Here is a 24,330-nt window from a genome sequence, read left to right as displayed (position 1 = left end):
CTAGATTTATCAGAGCCACTAGATCAGGAACTATGCCTGATTCCCCAGTGAATATCAAGCACCTAGCATAGTATTTGGCATATAGTTAAGCACTCAGAAAATATGTAACGAGTAAATGAATGAATTGCTTCTCATTTTTACTAATATGATGAAACTAATGCTACTCTAATGAGGTTATTTTTTAGGATATATTTTGATTGAGAATACATCATATCAGTAATCTCAAAGGAAAGTTAATCACTCATAATTGGGCCAGTCTAACAGAAAAACTATGGCCATCTTCTCTGTCACTTATTCTATTCTATGTGATTGATGTGGTTGGTTTAGAAAGAATAAATTTTGGAGTCCTCACTTCAACCCCAGGAGTCCTGTGGATTTGGCCTATTCTTACGGAGACTAATTTGTCTAGGCCTTGAGCAATTACCACTTTATTAAGATTGCCTGCGACCAATGTTTGAGGTCTGCCCTGCCTGGAACAAGTCTCCTCAAACAGATTTCAGCTCACCTTTCTTGTAAAATAGGAATCCTCCTACCTAGCTCCCAGGGTTGTCTTGAGTACAGAGAACTGGGTGGTGAGAATAATTTGGAAAGTAGGAAGTGATATGAAAAAGCAAACTTGCCCTTAGGAAGCTCAGGTTAACGCCATGATGCTTTGTGGATTGGGAAGCACTTTCACAGTAACTCTCCCCAGTAATGCTGTGAGATGGGCAGGTGGGTATCATTGTCTTCATTTTACAGATGAGAAAACTGAAACTCGATGGGAATAATACCCAGGGGCTTGCCCTCCAGATATACCCAGAATCCAAACACTTCATTCCTCTTTACTGATGTCATTCTAGTCTGAGCCACCAGCAACTCTCACTAGGGCTCCTGCAAGTCTCCAGCCTTGCCTTCCTGCTTCTACTTGCACTCCTGCCTCCCTCCCCCACCTCCACCCTCTCCATCTCCACCCAGCGGCAGAAAGATCTTTTAAAAACCAAACACAGATCATATTGCTCTGTGTCTAAGCCCTCCAGTGCCTTCCAAGTCTATTTATAATAAAATCCAGACACTTTCCATGCCCTCTGTGATATCAGACCCATGGCTGTCTTGCTGACCATATCTACCAATTTCGCCTCTCATCTGCTACGTTCTAGCTACCTCTGACTTCTGCTTGTTCCTTAAACAGGCCAAGGCCATTTCTGCTCTTGCTGGTCCTTCTCCCTGGGACACCCTTCCCCTAGATCTTTGCATCTTCTTTCTGGTCCCTCAGGTGTCAATTAAATGCCATCCTTGCTGATCATCCTCTCTAAAATAGGTACCTCCTCTTCAGCGTCTCTTTATTTCATGACCCTCTTGTACCGTTGGAGAATATTTGTGTTGTCCGCTTCCCATCTCTAGAAGGCAAACTTTGTGCAGTATACACAGACCAACCACTATATTATCAGCACCTAGCAGAGTGCCTGACCCATAGTGAGTGCCAAGAGCCTGGAATCCAGCAGGTCTCCTAACAACCCAATATGGGTCTTTCCAGTTGGCAGTGCATGCCTGGCTTAGCTGGGGTGCAGGGGTCTGGGATTCCAATGGTGTGCTTCCTGTGTTGGCAGGAGGAAGTGGGGAAGGCAGCCCCCAGCCACAGCATGAACTAATAATACCTCAGTGGAAGACTGCAGAAAGCCCCTTGAGGGAAAAGGTAAGACTCAAAGAATCTCATTTTCACAGGCAGAAGCTGACAACTCCGTTTTGTGAGGCTTGAGGTCACCTACTCAACTTTCCTGGAAGCCCAATTATCACCGTTAGTTCCGTTTCTGGCCCACTCTATCTGCTCTGTGTTCCCGTTTTGGAAACCCCAGATGGGACTTTCCTTCACTGTGTGACAACCTACTAGAAACACTTCTAAATGCAAGTAGTTGAGGAAATGAAAATCCATGTTAATGCTGACATAAGCTCAGTGCAAATACGTGTCACAAAAATCACCGACTCTCAACTGGGATTGATTAAATTTTGTCATTAGTTTTTGCTCTGCATATGTGTTTCACTTCATTTATTTATTTATTTATTGGCCAGGGATCGAACCCGTGCCCCCTGCATTGGGAGCGTGGAGTCTTAACCACTGGACCACCAGGGATGTCCCTGCTTCACTTTATTGATGAGATAATATACTTGGAGAGAAAAATGCTAACCCAAACTATTTTTAAAATAAGAGGCAGGGTAGGGACCTTGTACTGAGGAATCTGTCTTCAAATCCAATAATCTTAAAATTCAGTAGCCTCCTTGGGCCATGACACCAGCAGAATGCACAGGCTTTATCAAGGGAATTGGGAATAAGACAGAAAACATTATCCTGTTCTTGCAGGAAGGATCTGTGCATCTAGGATAGTCTTGGGTTCTGGTTCTTATAGCTCAAGTGAGACAAGAAAGAACTAGAAAGGAAGATGTGATTGCTGCATGTCAGTAACCAGCTACTGGACCTTTCACTTTCTGAACTCAGTTTCCTCATTTATAAAATAGGGCTTAGAGGGGATAAGAAGGAAGAGGGCTGGAGAGGAGGGGTAGTTAATAAGAGCCCTTTGGGTTCAAATGGTCAGTGATTTATTGGGCAACATATAAGAGCCAGATTATGGTAGCAGAGGGAGGAGAGAGCTGTGTCAGGAAAGATTTCAGACTTGTGGTCCTTGAGCCTGGAGAGGTAAATGGAGAGTAGAAATGCCCAGACTCCATGAAGTTATGGCTAGAGTAATACAGACATGTCCAAAAATGCTCCAATTTGGATTTAGTAAGGGAACTTACAGTGAAAATATTAGGACAAATGAAAGCAAATAATATTTTATCCTAAAGACAATAAATGCATGGAGTTCATTTCATCAAAAAGGAGGAGAGACTGAAAATAGCTTCAGGAAAAGTCTAGACAAATTAATGGATGGCCATCCTAGAGAAGGTTATTTTTAAAAATTAAGATCTTGGATATTCCAACCTATCCATTATTGTCCGAGGAATGGATCTGATACTTTTATAGACGCCTCTCTGTTCCCTCCAGATGTGGGATGCTGGGCATCCTCAGGAAGGGCCTGAGAAACAAAGTGGAGCTCAGATCCTGTCTTTGTTCCCAGCCATTGTCTGCCCAGAATCTGGGTCATTGTATTTTGTAGGAATAGTTAGCACCGTGCCTGGCACCATAAATATTTGTTGAAGAACAAATGAATGAATGTCAGAGAGGGAGAGGAGAGGTAGGTCTCACTCAGGCATCTTATTCTCATTTTGTAATTACTTCATTCATCAAACGTTAGTTGAACACTATATGCTAAATATTGTACTATGTCTTAAGGGGGGGTACAGATATATAGGACAGATTTCCAATACCCCGTGGAGCTGAAGATCTATTTAATCTAGCTCAAAAGAGAAAGGCATTGTAACCCTGCCCTGGGGAAGTGTAAACAGTGGGTCAGCTCCTACGCTTCCTAGGAGAGGTGATGTTGCCCCTTCCTAGCACAGAGTGGAGTTGCAAGACAAAAACTGAGTGAATCTGGACAAGGAAGCTACGTAAATCCTTGTAGTGCTATTTCATTGTTTTGCTTGAAATGTCCCCTGGAAACAAAGAATATCATATTTTAAATATCAGTGTCTGAGCATCTTCCAGACTAGAGAAATATTTTTGGATTACCCGCTTAAAAATAAATATTCATACTCATGTTGCAGCTTGTGTCTCTTTGGGGGAGAAGTGACAGTGCTTTGATCTGTGTCAACTTCCCTTTTTTTGTGTGGACTCTTGGCCACCTACCTCTTGGATAAGGGATTGATACAGCTCTGTTGCTGTGTGGTTTTCCTCAAATGCCCACTTGGGACTGTGTCTCTGATGCTTAATGTGATTGGGCAGGGCCCTTGCTCCAGACCTCCCAGAGTGAAGTGGCAAAGGACCAGCGACCAGAAATAGGTATTGGTAGAGCTGAATCAGAAATAGGCATCAGAAACAGAGAAGTGAATTTCTTAGTGAAAGTTATTGGGTAAACATCCCACTAACTTCCTCTCCCCATGTTTTTGAAATGTCCCTTGTTAAAAGAAGTGAGTAGGATAAATTAGCAAAAAATAGCAAAGGACAGAGTTGCACAAGCATCCTAGATCACAATGTTCAAATCTCATCAGAGCCCTCAGTGGCACAAAAGTTTCAGGGATGCCCAGGACCCTAATGGGAAGTGGGGTTTGAAGCTGATAAGAAGAGAAACGTGCTTGGAAGAGGCAGGCCCCCAACCAGAGGTGGCAAAGCAGGTGACCCACTTTCTCATACATGCCAAAACTAAGCTTTGAGGTCAACCTTAAAAGGGGTAGAAGCTTGGGCTTCCCTGGTGGGCAGTAGTTAAGAATCCGCCTGCCAATGAAGGGGACACGGGTTCGAGCCCTGGTCCGGGAAGATCCCACATGCTGCGGAGCAACTAAGCCTGTGCGCCACAACTACCAAACCTGCTCTCTAGAGCCCACAAGCCACAACTACTGAGCCCCCACGCCACAGCTACTGAAGCCCGCGTGCCTAGAGCTCCGCAACAAGAGAAGCCATCGCAATGAGAAGCTCGTGCACTGCAACGAAGAGTGGCCCCCGCTCACCGCAACTAGAGAAAGCCCGTGTACAGCAACGAAGACCCAACGCAGTCCAAAAAAAAAAAAAAAAAATATATATATATATATATATATATATATATATATATATATAAAGCCATTATAAAAACATGGAAAAATGCACAAAAGAAAATAAAATTAACTCATGTTCTCACTGCTGAGAAGTAACTATGGTAACCTTTTGGTTTATTTCTCTCTACTTTAGTCCCTTTACAGAAGTGTGAATGAATAAAACATACAGTGTTATGTTTTAAGCCTTTGTGCTTAATCATTATCATGTGTACTTTCTTGATAATTTAAGAATTATTGAAAGTCATCATTTTTAATGACTGTAATGTTTTGTCATGTGAATGGATTATCAGTTTTTTAACCATTCTCCTATTTTTGGACATTTAGGTTCTATTTCATTAGTCATTATTGTAAGTAATGAGCATCCTTGTGTATAAACCATTGCCTGTGTTTCCATTTGTTCTCTTCAGATAGAATCTTGTATTTCTGAGTTAGAGGGCCTAAACATTTTTAAACTCTTGGTCTATACTGACAGATTATTTTCCGGTGAGCCAGTATTGATTGAAATTCTCACTGGTAGGGTGTGAGAGTGCCCATTCTATAGTATACTCCACTGCATTGTGATTTACGGTTTTAAAAAAATCTTTGTTGCTTTGATTTTTTAAAAGGTATCTTAAAAAAATCTTTTTGGGTGAGGGAAAGTTACCGGTGATGCTGAACATGTTTTTTATGCTTATTGGCCGTTTGTATGATACTTTAAATGGTCTATTCTGGGTGTGTAGCTACTTTGGCCCTCAGCAAATTTTCTCCTATGTGTAAAATGTATCTTTCAGACCTTTAAAACCTTAGTAGGAGGTTCTTCTAGTTGTCTCCTCTGAGATGATTGAGGGGTATCCAAACTGAGAGCCAATATAAAATAAAATACGAGCCCATGATGAAGAGGCTTTCCCTGGTATTTTAGATAACAGCCAACATGTAACGGGCTTCCTGTATGCCAAGCACTGTAATAAATTCTTTACATTTACCATGTCACTTAGTCTTTACAAGATCCCCATAAAGTTGACTATTACTTCTCTATTTTATAAACGAGGAAACTGAGTTGTAGCGAGGTTCGGTAACGTGCCCAATTCACAACTATAGTGTCGGAGCCAGCACTTGAAGCCAGATCTAACTCAACGCAAAATTTGTTTTCCAAGATTGTGTTTTTCAGGGTTTGCCTTTACCAGGCCTGCATGCAGGCACTTACAACCACATTTCGGCTTGGAGTTTCTCTCCTTTGTCTTTGAGGAGAATGCAGATGGGGGAGGGGAATTGGGTCCTTCTGGGAGTGAAGATATTTCATGTTTGGGCTGGAAATGAGATTGAGTCTTTTTTGTGGATCCACTTCCTGTGGATCCAGGTCAGAGCCCTGTGCTAGATCCTGCACCCCTTCCTGGGAGCCTCGTTCCCTGCTTTTAGGAACTGACATTCTTTTGTTGTTGCTTTTAGCATCCACTCAAAGCTGAGCTCAGGGTGATGGCTGAGGGGCGAGAACTGATCCTGGACCTGGAGAAGAATGAGTAAGTGGACTTCTCCTTTGTCTAAAATGAAACAACCCACTTGCATGTCAGTGCCGGACGCAGGTGCCGCTGTTTCGGAAGGAAGCAGTTAGCGAAGTGACCCAAGCTCTCAAGCTGGGGTTCCTTTGTGGGGAGCATCTTACAGAGCCAGCATTTCCACAGTCTGTTGACTTGCTGTGAAATTAGTGGACTGTTTAACATCTTCCTTGAATTTCCTCAGGCTGTATTTCTGGGGCCTCTTAGAGTTCACTGCACGTGAGTGTGTGAGTATGTGTATGTGTGAGACACGAAGGGAGGGATGGGCTGGAGGACTTTGGCAGCTGTCTTACTAGCTCCAGCACAGCGCACAGCAGGAAGTGAAGGAGATTAGAGGAAAACAGCAGAAAGGAGAGAGGCAAGGTGGAGTGTTCTGGGATTTGGTGCTCACACCCTGGCTGCTCTGTCTGTTCTGGGTCAGCTACATCTGAGCTCCTGCCAATAAGGGCATGGTCAGCAGTCTCCTGGCTTCATCGGGCTGGTTCCTCCATCTTCCTAACCTCATTCCTCTTGGGTGGCTGCCTGGCCCAGAAATATTTCCACATTGATTTGCCGTCAAGTGCAGCTGTATCTTGATTCACGTTATCGAGCAGGTGAATAGACATAAGGCACGGCTGTGTCTTTTGCCCATTCTTTGGCCATTCCCAATCTGCTTTGGCCACTGGAGAGCTCTCCTTACTTGGCCGGGGTCCTCTGAGGGCTTCTGATATTTCCCCACCAACAGTCCCACTTACATTCTGCCGCACAGACCTTGCAGATAAGGCTGCATGGCTCGCAGAACTGCCTGTCTCCTCTTGGCAGCCTCCGGAGTCCCTTAGAAGCAGATGAGTAATCACATGCATCACTGCCAAGAAAGCGATGGATAGGGACCTTCCCATATCCAGGAGGATGGGAATGACTGCTAAGCTTGGGTGGAAAGCAAGAATATAAATTATTCCAAATTTGGGCTTTTTGGACACTCGCAGAGGAGGATGAGTGGTGTCGGAAGTGCAGTAAAAGTATGACTTAAGCAGCCTGAGCAGTAATGGGCTTCATCCGAGTCTTTCCTCTGCCTCCAGAATGTGGTGGCCTTCGGGAAGCCAGAAAGATGGGCATCTCAATCATTTTCGCTACTTTCCTCCTGCCTTACTCCTGGAGTAAAACCAGCCCAAGAATGTGTTCCTTTTGTCCCATTTCCCTGGAATAGACCCGGCTGGCTGTGTCTGCAGAGGGCGCAGGCCCAGAAATCTGCCTGAGATTTCTCCTTGCATTGTCTTCCTTTGGTCTTGCAGGAAAGGCCCCCAGAGGGTCTGTTCTTAGTCTCTCTCAGGGGCCTTCTTCAGTTTCTCATGGCCCTAACCCTCTAGCTCTAGTCTATTGTTCCCTATTGCCACCTCCGTCTAATCTGTCCTATTCTGCTTTCAGCTGGGGCATTTGACCCCTCAGCTTCCTCTGGGCTGCCTAGGTGATGGGGTTAGTGTCATGGGAAAATCCTTTGGAGTTGGACTGGCCAAGCAGGGATCCCAGGATTCATGCTTCCTTCATATTTTGGAGTCTTTGCAAGAGGTCATAGGAAGTTAGAGCATGAAGATGCCATAGAAAACACTGAGTGCAGCAGTCTTATGCATGGAAGCAGAAACTTCAACTCAGGGAAGGATAGGCGCTTGTCTAAGGCCACACAGCAAGTCAATGAGAGAGGTGAAATGAGGATCATTTGTGTTCTTGGATCTGGAGTCACAGAAACCCAGTTTCAACTTACTAGCTGAGTAACCTGGGGCATATCGCTGCGTCTTTTAGCATCTCAGTGTCGTCACTTATAAAATGAGACTAGTAACACCAGCCTCATATGGGTGGTTGTGAGGGCTGAGTATAGTGATGTACACAAAGTGCTTACAGAGAACACAGTAAATAGTTGACTACTATTGTGATTTTTTACGGTCCCACACTGAGGTTCCAGAGGAGAGCCCGGAGATATGGTTCTGTTGTCTGTTGCCTGGAGCTCTTTTGTTTCCCAGTGATCAGCAGTGGCCTGGATGTGATTCCTGGCCTCCTTGAATTGGCAGCAGGCAGGAGACTTGACAAAAATGGAAGCAGCAGAGCCAAGCAGTATGACCTCACCAGGTATCCCTGGGGATGGCTTCCTGCTATTTTCGTCTAAATTGGGCTTTTTGTTTTTGAACATGTGTTAGCAAGCGGAACTCCAACTGCACGTGACTTCCTAGTGTGTTTACTTCCCAAAGCCCTCTCATTCATGGTGCGTGCAAGTCTGGATTCAAAACAGCTTGGGGGGTGGTGGTGCTGCTCCTCTGATTTTTCACATTTTATACAAATTATAAAGTTGTTATAATCCCATGATATTTGAGGGGAAACTAGGCCCTGTGCTAAGTGAGCCTCAGGCTCTGGTTCTTAACCTCCTCAGTTGATTCATTTATCTTTTCCATCTTGGATGCATCTGTAGCATTCCAGGCACCAGTGCAGGTACTGCAGATATAGTTGTGAATAAAACAGTTCTGCCTTCCTGGATCTTATATTTCAGTGGAGGGGGACAATAAATACACAAGTGAATGTGTAGTAGGTCCAGTGACAACTGCTGTGGCAGAAACAAAAGGAACATAAGGGCTCTGAAGAGTAGGGGTTCAGGAGGGAGGTGCTGTTTGGGAATGGTGGCCAGAGCAGGCCTCGGTGGTGAATTGATATTTGAGTCCAGACCTGAAGGAGGGGAGGAAGTGAGCCACGTGGGCAGCGGGGAGAAGACAATTCCAAGGAGCAGGAATAGCCAAGTGCAAAGGTCCTAATAGGTTATGAAGGTTTCCATTCCCTCCCCCTGCCCCCACCTACGTCTCCTCATATATTGGATTCTCAGGCCTCCCAGGAGCTGTGGACAAGGGCTTCTGGGACTCTGAGGGGAGGAAGAGGACATTTCTAATTTCTTTTTCATCATCCTGAGGTGTCTGGCCTTCTCTCGTCTAATCAAAGCCCATGTGCTAATGCATGGCCCAAAATAGCAGTGAGCAGGCCTTTAATGGAATTCACACATGGAGAGATAGCCAAGAATAGTGAGGAAGGAGGAACATGGGGGTTAGGCCAGGAGAGAGGGACACAGCAAATGGGCCTTCAGCTCAGGCAGCAGACACCCCAAGGTGCCTTAGTTCCATAGCACAGCAGCTGGCAGCTTTTCTCTGCTGTGAAGCAACTCGGGATAAACGGATGACATTCCCATGGGGGACACACACTCTTTTCTCTATTGAGTGCAGGTGGAAAAGAGTGACATCGTAGGGCTAACCTCAATGTGGCTTTCATGTTGGAGGGTCCTGGTTCAGATCCTGACTCGCCACTTACTAACCGTATGTCCTCTTCAAGCCTCAGTTTCCCTATCTGGGGTATAATAAGAGTCCCACGCCGTAGAGCCACTGGGAGGATGAAATGAGATGGTGCCTGTCAAGGGGTCAGCATAGTGCCTGGCTTGTACTCCATATCCAGTAAATGGCAGCCACTATTTTTTTCTAGCCTGTGCTTTTTTTTAATTGCAAAAGCAGTACATGCTCATTGTAAAACATGTAGCAGTACCAAAACATAATGAGTGAAAGAATGAAAGTCTCCCACCCACAAGGAGAGTCCACTGTGAACAGCTGGTGAGCCTACCATAGACCTTTCTCTGAGTGTGAGAGCACGCACGTAGATACTCATCGGCACAATCACACAGAAGCGCACCCAGGCTGCTATTTTTGTGCTGAGGGAGGAGCAGAAATGAGATTATACTCTACATATTGCTCCACACTTGTTTTTGTAGACTCACCTGTATGTGATGAAGGTAGTACTCTGCTCTGATATGTTCCCTAGTTTTACATTTACTCACACCTACCCATCATTTGCCACTGTTGCTACATAGCTGTTGTTAGGAGAACCTGACTTGTGATTAGGGCTGTGTGGTACAGTGGAGAGAGTACTGAGCTCAGAGACAGACGATGTGGAATTGGTCAGTAAGCCAGTTGGCTCTCCTGGGCCTCAACTTTCTCATCTGTCGAATGAGGGTTTTGTCCCAGTTGGGTTCTAAGAGCCTTTCCTGTGCTACCTATTGAAAGAATAGCACATAAGTGGAAAATGGAAAAGAGGTCCCTGCCTCAGGGCATTTACTCTCCAGTTCTGTAGACATTCCTGGAAATAGGGGGCAGTGGGATAAAGACAAATACCCTCAAAACCACAGACCTTGAAGTTGAGGATGAACTGCTAGCCCAGGACCCACCGTTTAGGCAACATAAGCACGAGAAGGGAAATTACAGGGAAGAAATTATAGGCTGCTATTTCCACAACCCACGATTTTGAGGTATAAATCCATAATATTTTATTCTCCACGTAATTTCCCCCAGGCTCTGAGGACTGCCTCATCAATCCAGAAACCATATTGGACAACAGTTTGTTTGCGGAAATCAAATGGAATCTTCCTTAGCTGTAGGCATCTGGGGAGTTGGTTGCCTCCAGGGAGATGTAGGCCCTGGCTCTCTCCCTTCTCCACTTTCTCCCAAGAGGAGGGCACACTGAACTGTTGAACCTGCTTGCAGGATGCTCACTGGCTCAATTACTACATTACAAGGTCACCTTCAAAAGCAAATGAGCAGCTCAACCAGTGGGCGCTGTGCCCAGAGGATCTTTGGCCATCTATATACTTCTCTCTGCTAGTCTCTGAAGCACATTCTGCAACTCCCATCTCTTCAGTAGACTTCCTTCCTTGAGTCCAAATGATGCCAGATTTAGGTTTTGGCTTGGGAAAAGGAGAGATGTCCTTTGGTCTCACCCCATTCATTGTGCTCCAGCTCAGCGAAAGAGAAATCCTGTTTGTATAAGGCTAGCTAATAAGAATGGATATTTGTTTTCTTTTGTGTGCATATCTACCTCCAGACCTCATGGGGAATAGTAATGGTCAAGGCAGAATTTAGGCATTTGGAGATTTACTGATTACTGTACCTACCACTACTTCCGACTTTCATCTCACTTCATATCTCTAACTTCTTATCAGTCCCTCAGAGATATCTTAGGGATGGAGACCGTCTTGGAAATCAAGCAACAAAATTAACAAAATTAATTGTCCTGGAAAATGAACAGTCATTCACTGCTAAGGGAGTGATCTAGGTCCTGGACTTTTTCCCCTTCATCCCTATTTGAGTTGTATAATACTGGAGGACCCAAGAAGGGGAGAAATAGGCAGAAGAGGAGTTTTTGCAGCAATAGACGGGGTAGGTTAGTTACCACCGCTTGCCGCTGCGCCTCTCTTCCAAGGAGGCCTGGTGGAGATGCGTAGCTGATCTGGAGCAAAACTCTGCATATCACCCAGGCTATGGAGTTCTCCCCGGCTTCCTCCTGGGTGAGGAATAGACTTTAACATCTTATCTAGGATAAAGGACAGCTCTCTTAGACCCTCTCTTGTCAGGAGCTTCATTTGTTGTTGGCAGAATTCAATTTCCTGGATCAAAGAGAAGCTTAAGAAAGGCTTAGACATATCCCAGCGCTCTTGGTGAACCGTGCTTCACTGAAGTGCATTTAAATGAGTCACAGACATATGGATTACATTTCACTTAAAATACACATGGCTTAAGAAATTAGAGGATATCGTTCTTTAACCAAGTATTTGGCAGATCTAAAGTATTCAGAATGTTTTTTCCAAACTCGGCACACAGCTGGGCTCCCCATTCCCCGCAGCTGATGTTGTATAACCCGAGGAGACCGGTGCCGAGGAAACGGTTGGATGGATGGGTGGGGACATGAGAATTTGAAGAGAGCTCCCTGTGAGTGTCTGAAATTTTCTTCAAACATTTTTTTTGAAGTATCAGGAACTGGAATTAACCCTGCTGCGTTGACTCTGAGGCAGCGAATGCCTAAGTGGGTTTAAATTCTAAGCGCTGGGCTAGGCACCTTGCCCCAGAGACACCTCATGGTCCTGTTTGAAATGCAGTTTCCAATTGTAGCTTTGTAGATGGAGATTGATTTCGGTTATAATTCCCATATTGTCCAGAACCCCTGGAGTTGCAGACCAAATGGATTGCCAGCCAATCTGATGTGATTTTGTACAAGCCAAACTCCTAACTGCACCCCTGCATAAGCAGGGTCTCCAGTATTTCTAAATCATTGGAAACATGATACTGCTTTCTTAGGGTAGGCTGTGTAAACTCAGTCTCAGTAACTAGAAGTGGTGATCTGAAGGGATGCAGCTGTACGGTAGCCGGAAGAGAGCATGAAGTCTCATCCACAACTGAAATAACCTAGATGTGTTGATTCTTAAGGCTGTGAGCACATAAGCCCAAAATGCCTAATCCATAGGGTAGAACATGCTTGGGCTTTGGTGCCAGAGAGACCCAGACTCAGTTCCAGGCACTGACACTTTCTGGTTAGGTGGCCTTCGGCAAGTCACTCGCCTTCTGAATGTTGTTTATTCGTTTGTGTTCACGATAACGCTCACTCCTTAGTGAGCATTTACTGAGAGTCAGTCACTGTGCAGAGGCACTTCACATGCCATCTTATTTAATCCGCATGGCAACTCTTTTTAGAAGATACTTTTATTATTCATATTTTGTAAATGGGAAGACTCAAGTGTGAGGAATTTGAGTAATTTACTCAATGTCAGGCAGATCCAGGAGTCACACTCAGGTCTGTCTGTTTCTTACTATACTCTATGTCCTGCATAGAAAATAGAAAATAACTTCATTGAGGGATGAGGTAGGCTGAAAAATGTAACCCATGCTCCCAGAGACCCACATTCTAATTCCTGGAACCTGAGACTATGCTGCCTTATGGGGCAAAAAAGAATCTTTGTAAGTGTGACTACATTTAGGATTTTGAGAAGGGGAGATAATTCTGGATTTTCTGGGTGGGCTGTAAATTCAATCACAAGTATATCTGTAAGAGGAAGGCAAAGGGAGATTTGCTCACAGACAGAAGAGGAGAAGGCAGTGTGACCACAGAGATGGGAGTGATGTAGCCACAAGCCGAGGAATACAGGCAGCCACTGGAAGCTGGGAGAGGCCAGGAATGGAATCTCTCAGACTGAGTGCAGCCTTGCTAGCACCTTGACTTTGCTCTCTTGACCTCCAGAACCGTGAAAGAATAGCTTTCTGTTGTTTCGAGCCGCCTAGTTTGTGGTAATTTGTTACACATCAGGCACAGGAAACAAATCCACCAGGTTTGTGAGCCTTAGCAATAATGTATTTTTAAAAAAATATTTATTTATTTACTTATTTGGTTGGGCTGGGTCTTAGTTGCGGCAGGTGGACCCCTTAGTTGTGGCTCACCAGCTCCTTAGTTGAGGCACAGGGGCTCCTTAGTTTTGGCATGTGAACTCTTAGTTGTGGCATGCATGTGGGATCTAGTTCCCTGACCAGGGATCGAACCTAGGCCCCCTGCATTGGGAGCGCGGAGTCTTTTTTTTTTTTTTAATTTTTATTATTTATTTTTGGCTGTGTTGGGTCTTCGTTTCCGCGCGAGGGCTCTCTCCAGTTGCGGCGAGCGGGGGCCACTCTTCATCGCGGTGCGCGGGCCTCTCACTATCACGGCCTCTCTTGTTGCGGAGCACAGGCTCCAGACGCGCAGGCTCAGTAATTGTGGCTCACGGGCCCAGCCGCTCCGCGGCATGTGGGATCCTCCCAGACCAGGGCTCGAACCCGTGTCCCCTGCACTGGCAGGCGGACTCTCAACCACTGCGCCACCAGGGAAGCCCAAGGGAGCGCGGAGTCTTAACCACTGCACCACCAGGGAAGTCCCAGCAATAATGTATTACGCTGTGCATAGTATCACTCGTGACACATAAATAAGCTGGTTTTCAATACATGCTAAGTTTCATTAATGCAGAGTCAAGAACGGATGTTTTCTAAAGTGTCTTGGTGATGCAAAGCATTGTATGTGGCCCCTGTGACTGTCTTCAAGTAAGAGTGGCAAGAGAAAAGAATATTGAGACATAGCATGTGTGGTTACCATTTATCAGCATTTCCTAAGTTCCAGCTCATGTTGTCTGATGCACAGTCTGCTTTCAGGCAGCTTCTGGCTGAGGAATGATGGTCAGATAGGAATAATGATATCATCAACCATAGTAATAGCTACAGCGTAGGAGATGCCTATGTAGCAGGCTCTGTTGTGCAATCTCTAATTCAATCATCACAGCAACCCTGTGAGGTGTAGGTACCTGTGTTAGTCCTGTTTGGCAGATGGGGACCCTGAGGCATGGAGCAGTGTGAGTTGTTCAAAGACATCTGGGTGGGAAGGGCGCTCCAAGCCCGGGGTCTTAGCTGTGGCCTCATACTGCCTCTTGGATGCCCTGTCCTTACTTGGTATGCTCTTCTTCGATGAACACTGGTGTTACTTCTCTGTTATTCTGCCCTCCTTCTTCCCTTTCCTCCTGCCTTCCCTAGGCCTAGGTTAGAATTTGGATTTCAGTGGACTGTAGTGCTGAAATCCAGGCACATAGGAGTCAGCCTGGCTCCTTGCACCTACTGGAGGTGTAAGCTTTGGCAAGTTGCTTACCTTTGCAAGTCTCAGTTTCCTCATCCACATCATGGGGCTAATAATAGTGGCCACCTCATCAGGTGTCATGTGATATTCAATAACACAGTGCTCTTAAAGGACTTACACTGTGCCTGGTGCACTGTGAGAGCCCAATAAATAGTTGCTATTATTTGTATTTTGCAGGATGGGAAAAACATTTAAGAATGAAGTAAGAGGGAATTCCCCTGAGCTGGTTTCCAAATGTAATTAGGAAGATGACCTTAAAACCCATTGCCCCTGGGAGGAAACTCACTTCTGCTCCCCTGCCGTGCCCAGTTTGACCTAACTGTATCTCGAGAATACAGCTGTGCAGGGTTCTCCAGTCGGCCAAACTGTACCTCTTGTCTCTGCCTGCAGAATCAGTGCCCGGGCACTCCCTTGGCAAGGCTCTGAGCTGTCTGATAAGGAGGTCGGGATTTGTTCACCAGTTCCGGCTCTATCTCCTTCCAGGGACCCGCAGCCAGGGCTGCCTGTGTAGCCAGGAAGGATGTCCATGGTTTTCTTTTGTCTCAAGCTTATTTCTCCTGGCGGCCCTTCAGCAGGAGCACAGGGTAAAATGAATGGGAGGAAGCTGTCAGCTGCCCTGTTGGCCTTAGATGGACCCTTGTCAGAGCGAAGGGAAGCTGTGTACTTGGAGGAAGTCGGGAGTTGATTCTTGAGTTTGAGGAACCCTTGACCATCAGGCTGTTTACCTTAAGATAACAACGATAGCTGGCATCCAGTGAGTGAACATTTACCCTGAACATACTGTTTCATATGGATTTTTTTTTTTAACCCTGTATAAATGTCCATGTCAATTTATCCAAATGGGGTTATACTATATCCTAAGTTTTATTACCTTTTTTTTTTTTCAGTTTGGAAATATAACATGGGCAATCATCAATTATTTTTAAAAATTTACAGAAGAACTTTTTGGAGTGTTTGAAACTTTGATAATAAAATTCTAGCAAAAAATTACATAAGTAATAGAGTTTTAAAATAAATGAGATCATACTTTATGTACCATTCTATAATTTGCTTTTTTATTATTTCTCTTCAATATCTTTCCACATTAGCATATTTATAGACCTATTTCATTCTTCTTAATGATGACATAGGATTCCACTGAATGGATGAACCAGAATTTAAAAATTTGCCTATTAATAGACAGTTTTCCAATTTCTTGCTATTACAAATAATGCTGCAGTAATAGGTTTATACATAATCTTTGAGTACATTTGCAGGTATTTCTGTAGGATTAATACCTAGCAATAGAGTTGCAAGGTCATATAGCATATATGTCTAAAATGTTTTAAATTTTGACAAATCGTACCTCCCATTCCACAGATTCCTTCCCAAAGGCTGTACCATTTTACGTTCATACAGCACAGTATGGGAGTATATTATGGATACATTTCCATGTCAACTTTTGCGATCATATGGCTATCTGATAGTACATTGTATGCATATGCCATAATTAACTTTTAAAATTTCATATAATGAAAAATTATCAAATGCACATAGAAGTAGAGAGAATGATATAATGAATCCCTTATACCCATCACTCAGATTCAGTAATAATCAAGATGCCATGATCAATTTAATCACCCCGTATTGATGGGCATTCAAAGTATTTTTTTTCTTTTTTTTTTTTTTTTCATTTTTACAAATAGTGCTGGAGTGGACACCTTCATGTTCTTTGAGAGGTACTTCTAGAGAATCACCTCCTAGATGTGAATCACTGGGTCACAGGGAATTTACACAGAACAGGTAGATAAAGACACTTTGCCTTTGTCTTCTCTGTAAGTTAAATCCACCACCTGTGTTGAGAGAATTTGTTTCACACACTCTCACCAATGGGTTGGTTATTGAGCTTGGGCAGAATCTTTAAACCCAACTCTCCCGCTTTTTTTTTTTAACAGCTTTATTGAGATGTAACTTATGTACCATACAGTTGATCCATTTATATAAGTATGCCATTCAATGTTTTTTAGTATATTTACAGAGCTGTGCAACCATCATTATATTCTAACTTTTGAACATTTTCATCACCCCAAAAAGAGGCCATTAGCAGTGTTATGGGTTGAATATGTCCCCCCCAAATTCATATGTCAAAGTCCTAACCCCTTGTATTGATACCTCAGAGTGTCCTTATTTGGAGATAGTCATTGTGGATGTAGTTAGTTGGGATGAGGTCATCCTGGAGTAGGATTGCATCTAATCCAATATGACTGGTGTCCTTATAAATAGGGGAAATTTGGACACAGACACGCACAGAGGGAGAATGACATGTGAAGATTAGAGTTATGTGGTCACAAGCCAAGGAAATGCCAGAAGCTAGGAGAGAGGCCTGGAACAGATCCTTCCCTAGTACCTTCAAAGGGAGCATGGCCCTGCCAACACCTTAATCTTAGGCTTAACTTTTAGAACTGTGAGACAATAAATTCCTGTTTTTTAAACCTCTCAGTTTGTGGCACTTTGTTAAGGCAGCCTTAGCAAACTAATATGACCAGTTACCCCCAACGTTCCCCCAAAGCCATCAGCTCTAGGCAACCACTAATCTGCTATCTGTCACTATAGATTTGCTTATTCTGGGTATTTCATATAAATGGGATTATACAATATTGGTTTCTTGTGACTGTTTCTTTCACTGCATAATGTTTTTGAGTTTTTTTTTGTTTTGTTTTTGTTTTTGAGTTTTATCCAAGTTGTATAGCATGCATCTGTACCTCATTCCTTTTTATTGCTTTATAGTATTCCATTGTATAGATGTACCACATTGTGTTTATCCATTCATCAGTTGATGGATCTCCTGCCTTATAAACCAGAGCTAACTTGACTCCACTCTACAAGTTTGATTTCAGCAGATTTTTTTTTAAATTGAAGTATGGTTGATTTACAGTGTTGTATTAATTACCGCTGTACAGCAAAGTGATTCAGTTATACATATATGCATTCTTTTTTTTAATATTCCTTCCCATTATGGTTTATTCTAAGATATTGAATATAGTTCTCTGTGCTATACAGTAGGACCTTGTTGTTTATCCATTCTATATATAAAAGCTTACATCTGCTAACCCCAACCTCCCACTCCATCCCTCCCCCAACCCCCCTCCCCTTGGCAGCCACCAGTCTGTTCTCTATGTCTGTGATTCTGTTTCTGTTTCATAGATAGGTTCATTTGTGTCATATTTTAGATTCCACGTATAAGTGATACGATATGGTATTTGTCTTTCTCTTTCTGACTTGCTTCACTTAGTATGATAATCTCTAGTTACACCCATGTTGCTGCAAATGGCATTATTTTGTTCTTTGTTATGGCGAGTAGTATTCCAGTGTGTGTGTGTGTGTGTGTGTGTGTGTGTGTGTGTGTGTGTGTATATGCCACATCTTTTTTTTAATGTTATTAACATTTACTGACATATATAGTTCTTTTTAAATTTTTTTAAATTTTTAATTATTTTACAGTAGGCCCTTGTCGGTTATCTATTTTAAATATAGCAGTGTATACCACATCTGCTTTATCCATTCATCTATCAGTGGACATTTAGGTTGTTTCCATGTCTTGGCTATTGTGAATAGCGCTACTATGAACATAGGGATGCATGTGTCTTTCTGAATTATAGTTTTGTCTGGATATATGCCCAGGAGTGGGATTGCTGGATCATAGGAAAATTCTATTTTTAGTTTTCTGAAGAATCTCCATACTGTTTTCCACAGTGGCTGCACCAACTTATATTCTTACCAACAGTGTAGGAGGATTCCCTTTTTTCCACATTCTCTACAGCATTTGTTATTTGTAGACTTTTTAATGATGGCCATTCTGACTGGTATGAGGTGATACCTCCTTGTAGTTTTGATTTGCATTTCTCTAATAATTAGTGATGTTGAGCATCTTTTCATGTGACTGTTGGCCATCTGTATGTCTTCTTAGGAGAAATGTCTGTTTAGGTCTTCTGTGCATTTTTGGATAGGGTTGTTTGTTTTTTTTGTTGTTGCGTTGTATGAGCTGTTTGTATATTTTGGAAATTAAGCCCTTGTCAGTTGCATCATTTGCAAATATTTTCTCCCATTTTGAAGGTTGTCTTTTCATTTTGTTTATGGTTTCCTTTGCTGTGCAAAAGCTTGTAAGTTTGATTAGGTCCCATTTGTTTAGTTTTGCTTTTAATTTCTATTGCCTTGGGAGACTGACCTAAGAAAACATTGGTACAATTTATGTCAGAGAATGTTTTGCCTATGTTCTCTTGTAGGAGTTTATGGTGCCAGGTCTTATGTTTAAGTCTTTAAGCCATTTTGAGTTTATTTTTGTGTATGGTGAGAGGATGTGTTATAGCTTCATTGGTTTACATGTGGCTGTCCAAGTTTCCCAACACCACTTGCTGAAGAGACCATCTTTTTCCCATTGTATATTCTTGCCTCCTTTGTCGAAGATTAATTAACCGTAGATGTGTGGGTTTATTTCTGGGCTCTCTATTCTGTTCCATTGATCCATATGTCTGTTTGGTGCCAACACCATGCTATTTTGATTACTGTAGCTTTGTAGTATTGATTTCAGCAAATATTGATTGAGCACCTGTGTGTAAAGTCCTATGCTTGGTGCTATAGGGAGCAGATGCAAAGACCATATCCTTGCCCTCTGGCCGTTTACTCTCTATGGGAGAGAAAATGCTCAAACAGCATAATCCGAGGTTGGTTACAAATTTACTTAACACAGTTAAAAGTAAAGTGCTGAGGGGGCAATAAGGAAGGGGGAATTTCTCACTGGGGGTTAGAGAAAACTTCCCTCAGGAGGGTACCTTGGAGCTCTGTCTTGTGGGAGCAAGGAGGGGAGGCTTCGGATGAGGGAGGGAAGAGAGATGAGTGGAAGAATGAGAAAGGAATTCAGACTGAGAAATTAATATATAAATATTTGGTCTGGATCTAGGGGAACCAAAACTGGAGTGCTAATAAGCTCTTAGGAATTCAGTATTCCAGCTAGCCAAATCATTATAATTCAGAAGAGTGGTATGTGGCAGTGGGAAAGGGGTTTCTCTCCCTTCCACAGCTGGGCTACCTGAGGATTTGAGTGGCTTAGAGTTCAAATTTTTTTGTTCTCTTATTTTTGACTTTGAGTTGGGCTTTCTCTTGCCGCTGGTAAAACCATATTGTCAGAGAGGTAGATGAGGTATTTTTAGGAAAGAGGCTTGAGGTGCAATTTAAAGCTGAGCTGTGTTTTCTGCACCTCGGATGAGAAGTCCTTCCCCAACCCCTCGCCATCGAAGGGAAATTTGGGCTGAGCCCAGTGGGTGGAGGTGTACCTGGCAGATGGAGCCATGGACTGCAAGGGGCTGAGCCCAAGGCAAAGATGGCTTCTTCATAACTCGGGGAGTTGGGGGAGTCTCCTGAGAAGCAGGGTCTGGTGGGCCGGATGGATCTATATTTGGATTTGGGAGATGTGCTGAAAGTCCCACCTTCCAGACCTCTGTTTTCATCTTCAAGGATGTGCCTAGGCTCTTCGTCCAGACTCCTTGGAAGCTGGATTTCTACTCTCCAACCTTTGTGCTTAGGACATGGAACATGATTATCCCCGGGGAAAAGTCTATGGGAGGAGGCCAGTTCTGAGGCCTCTGGACTGGTTCTGTCCTGAGAATGAAGCCGCATTTACATTTTGCCCAGGAGATATTCTGATTTTAAGAATGTAACCTTTACTTTTTCTCTATTTAGAACTCAGTGACATACACAGACCTTTGGCTGATACCTTGGATGCTAAATGAATAGGCTTTTGGGCACCCTGGAGCAAGTTGCAGGTCTTGCTCAAACTCATCTGCGAGTAGGTATTGGGTCAGAGAATCCGTGGTTTTTCTGACAAGAGTCTCCAGTGTATTGAGTCTCCAGGGCTTGAGCTCTGGGTTACTCATTGGGAATTCTTAACTTCCTTTCTCTCTTACCTTCTCTTCCTTCATTTAACAAATATTGTGCGTGCCAGCTTGGTGGCTGGCATTGGGCTAGGTCCTGGGTATTCCTGGAAGAGTAACGGCAAGCAAACACAGTCTGCCATCATGGGGCTTAGAGCTTAGTGGAGGAGAGAGATAATCCAACCATTACTGAGCAGTGTGGGGCATGCTGTGTTGGGGGAAGTAGAGGGTACCGTGGGAGCACGGGGAAGGGGGACCTACCCTGGATTGAGGGCCTGCGAAGGCTTCTAGGAGGAAGTGAAATAAAAGGAAGAAGTAGGGTGGTGGTAGAGTTGGCTTATACAAGGGGGATGGGTTCCACGCAGGGCAAGTAGCAGGAACAAAGGCTCTAAGGCCTTTGTTGATGATGAAAAGATGTTCTTTGTGGTTAGAGCAGAGAGCAAGAGGGAGGAAGGAAATGGTGAGAGAAGAGGTTGTCCAGGTAGGCAGGGGCGAGTCCTTGAAGGGCCTTGTAGGCTCCTTAAAAGGATTGGGTGTGTATCTTGAGGGCAATGGGGAGCCGATGAAGAATATTTTAAAAGCCAGATAGTGACAGCATCCAAAGTGCGTGTGAGAAAAATTACTTAGACTACAGTGTGGAGGATGCATTGGAAAGGGCAAGACTGGCGATAGTAATAAGACCCATTCTAAAGCTTTATTTTAATCTGAGGGGGAAATTATGGTGATCTAATATAGGGAAGTGGTTGCAGATATGGAGAGAAGGGGACAGATTCCAGAGATACTTATAGGGTGGAATCATGGAGACTGGGAGATGGGTTGGATATGAGCTGAGGAAAGGGATGGATTCAAAGGCCAATCTGAGGTTCCTGGCTTGAGTAAGTAGCAGGACAGCGGTACAAGTCCCCGTGATTGTCCTTAGTTTGTGGTGGGACCTTGGATAAGCCACTTCTCAGATCTTTAGTTTTCTCATTAGTTGAAGGTAATAATCTCCAGTCATCAACTCTGGTGGTGGGGAATCCACTGATAAAATCTATGTGAAAAGTAGCATCCTATACTCTTTCCGTGACCCTAAAAGTCCTGGCAGAAGTGAAGTCTGTCCTTACCCTGGTTATCTCTGTAATTTGCACCCTTACATAGACTTTTCCCCTTATCTACAATTCTGAGCACTTGATTGATCTCCCAGGAACTGGTGAGGCCTCGCTGGGGGTCTCCTTGCGGGTTCTCAAACCAGCTTTTGTTGAAAACAATGATATCATTGAGTGGGTGGAGCTGGGCCAGGCTTTCCTGAGCCAGTTTAAGGAGAAATGGGTCTTTATGACTTCTGTACTTATGGCTCCCTTCCAGTCCCCTCCATGGCTCCCATGTGCCCCACTGCCCCCTTTTCCTCCTTCTTTTACCCCCGAGGTTACGGGTTTGCAGGAAACTGGCGGCCCCCACGTTTTCTCCTCTTGCATCAGTCTCCCTGGAGAGAGGTCCAGATGGGCCAAAGGGGCTATAATGACTGCATTATATCAGGCTTGGTTTCTTTTTCCAAGGCCGCCCCCCTGCCCCCCTTCCCAGGAAAGGAAGGACAAGTCATGGAAAGGGATTCCTTTGGAGGAAGACTGGAGTGCTAGAGAAAGAGGAGATCTAAGTGTTGGGAAAGATGTCAGACCCCTTGTATTCTAGAAGCTCTTTATCTCTTATCGATGCTGGCTTTGGGGCTTGGGTAAGAATGCGAAGGTTAAACTGGCCTTTCAGTTATGTGGTGATAGGAATATGGCTGTGGAAAAGGAGATCAGCAGTGTTGAGGATACTGAGTTCCTGATCCCTAGGCAGCCCTTTCTCTCTGTGCTCAACACACACACACACACACACACACACACACACACACACACACACACACACACACACACACACACACACACACACACACACACACCCCCCCCCCACCCCTCATGCACAGGCACCCTTCCTCCGAAGCTGTGTAGGTAGCTTGTTAGGGGAAATTGGAAGTTGATTGCAGCTCTGGTTTGCAGCAGTTCTAGGAAGGAAGGAAGATAGGTTGTAATATAGAGACTTGGTTTCTAGGGACCAAAGAGTAATACCTACCTTCTGCGTGGCCTGTTAGTGTTTGCAAAGTACTTTCACAGATGACTTTGGAAAGGAGGAAATAATTTTCTGTCTTCCTTTCTAAGTTCTCGGCGGGGTACCCTGTAACAAAAGACAGATTAACAAGAGAGAAACAAACAGGAGTTTATTAACATGTATACATGGGAGGTACCCAGAGAAAAATGAGTGACACAGAATTGAGGCTTCTGTAGCATCTTCAACAAAGAACAATGTTTGTACAGAAATGGTAGGAAAAAGGAAAGAGGTTTTAGGCTTCTAAAGGCCGTAAACTGTGGGAAGGTAAATATTTGGGAAATGATAGATAAAGGCTAGTTTTTAAAGTTTGTTGTGTGGATTCCTCTGGTGCCGTCTCCAGGCTGACGGGTTCTAAAGTTGTCTCTGGTGATTAACTTTTGTCCTTCCTGGTAGAGAGAGGAGGAGGGACACCTTTGAGAATTGATGACCCGCTTCTAGGCAAATAGGAGGAGGGCAAGGAGCTTTTCTTGTATCTGCTTCTTCTCAGTTGCCTTAAGCTGAAAATGATCCTTATGCTGAAGTGGCATGTCTGGGGTGGCATAAGCTGCCACCCTTCAGCCTCCTCTAATCTTCATGAGCGAGATGCCACGTGGAGGGCAGGAAAGCTGTGCTTGCCTCCTTCATGTCCTGCACAGCACAGTGCCTGGCACATGATTGGCCTCAGTAAGTATTTGTGGAATGGGTGTTCCGAAGAGGCACTGCAGCTTGGCCAAGAATCCAGAGAAAATACGTGATGAATTCAAGCAGGAGGAACTTGGTCTTCCTGAGGCCATGTGCCCTGCAGTTTGTACCACATTATGCTGCTTAATAAGCATTCATTGATGAGCCTGCATGAGCATCCCTCCTCTCTGCCTTTTGGGAGTGTCTGGATGGCCTAACTCTTGGATTATCTACTGCTGATGCTGACGTTTAGGTAGCTTTAGTTCATTTAGACTGACGAGTTCAGAAGCAAAATATAATTCTGTGACGTTGGTAAGTTGCTTTTGCTCTTTTTCAAATTTTTCATCCATGAGAATGGAATGGGGGTAAGCACTGAACAGAGAGGGTGACATATAAAGATTTTTTGTGGCAGTAGACTCTGCCATTTATTCACCAATCCCCCTCCCCTCCAAAAAGACTTTATGGGAAGCGTATGAGGCAACACATAGAGTGAGTGAAAAGCTGAAGAACTAGGGCTTGAAAAGGACAGGGTCTAAGAATTCATAGAGAGTCTCTTTGAAACCGAGCAGGACCCTGTGGGGCTCCCGGGCATGGAGGCCTTTTTGTTCCCCATTTCTTGTAGGCAAGACTCCAGCCTCCATGACCTTCCCTGAGTTCCAAAAGGCAGATTCGAACAGCTGCTGATCAAGGGAGGAGCAGCCAAGAAACCGCCTGAGGCAAGAGTAAAGGGGCCCGAGAAGCTCATCAAGATTAGGAGACCTGAGGCGGGATTCAGGGAGTGCAGGCGTGTGTACACCCTAATCTTGTCAGTGACCCCACCCTTGAACCACTGTTATAAAACCCCTCATCAAATCCAGGTTGGGGACTTCTCTGGTGGCGCAGTGGTCAACAATCTGCCAGCCCTGCTCCGGGAAGATTCCACATGCCGCAGAGCAACTAAGCCCGTGCGCAACAACTACTGAGCCCACGTGCCT

General features: G+C 44.2%; 1 protein-coding gene across 1 annotated transcript in view; it reads left to right on the top strand.

The window, feature by feature from the left end:
• ADAM19 (ADAM metallopeptidase domain 19) overlaps nucleotides 1–24,330 on the top strand; it is an 88,528-nt gene that overhangs the window by 1,263 nt on the left and 62,935 nt on the right. The window contains exons 2-3 of the mRNA XM_059917588.1: nucleotides 1,587–1,672; nucleotides 6,085–6,155. Of these exons, the coding sequence (XP_059773571.1) occupies nucleotides 1,587–1,672; nucleotides 6,085–6,155 (157 nt within the window). The remainder of the gene's footprint in view (nucleotides 1–1,586; nucleotides 1,673–6,084; nucleotides 6,156–24,330) is intronic.

The sequence above is a fragment of the Balaenoptera ricei genome, chromosome 3 (genome assembly GCF_028023285.1).
Source record: "Balaenoptera ricei isolate mBalRic1 chromosome 3, mBalRic1.hap2, whole genome shotgun sequence".
NCBI lineage: Eukaryota > Metazoa > Chordata > Mammalia > Artiodactyla > Balaenopteridae > Balaenoptera > Balaenoptera ricei.
Note: the sequence above shows the minus strand (reverse complement) of the source record. Positions and strands in the feature narration are given on the sequence as shown.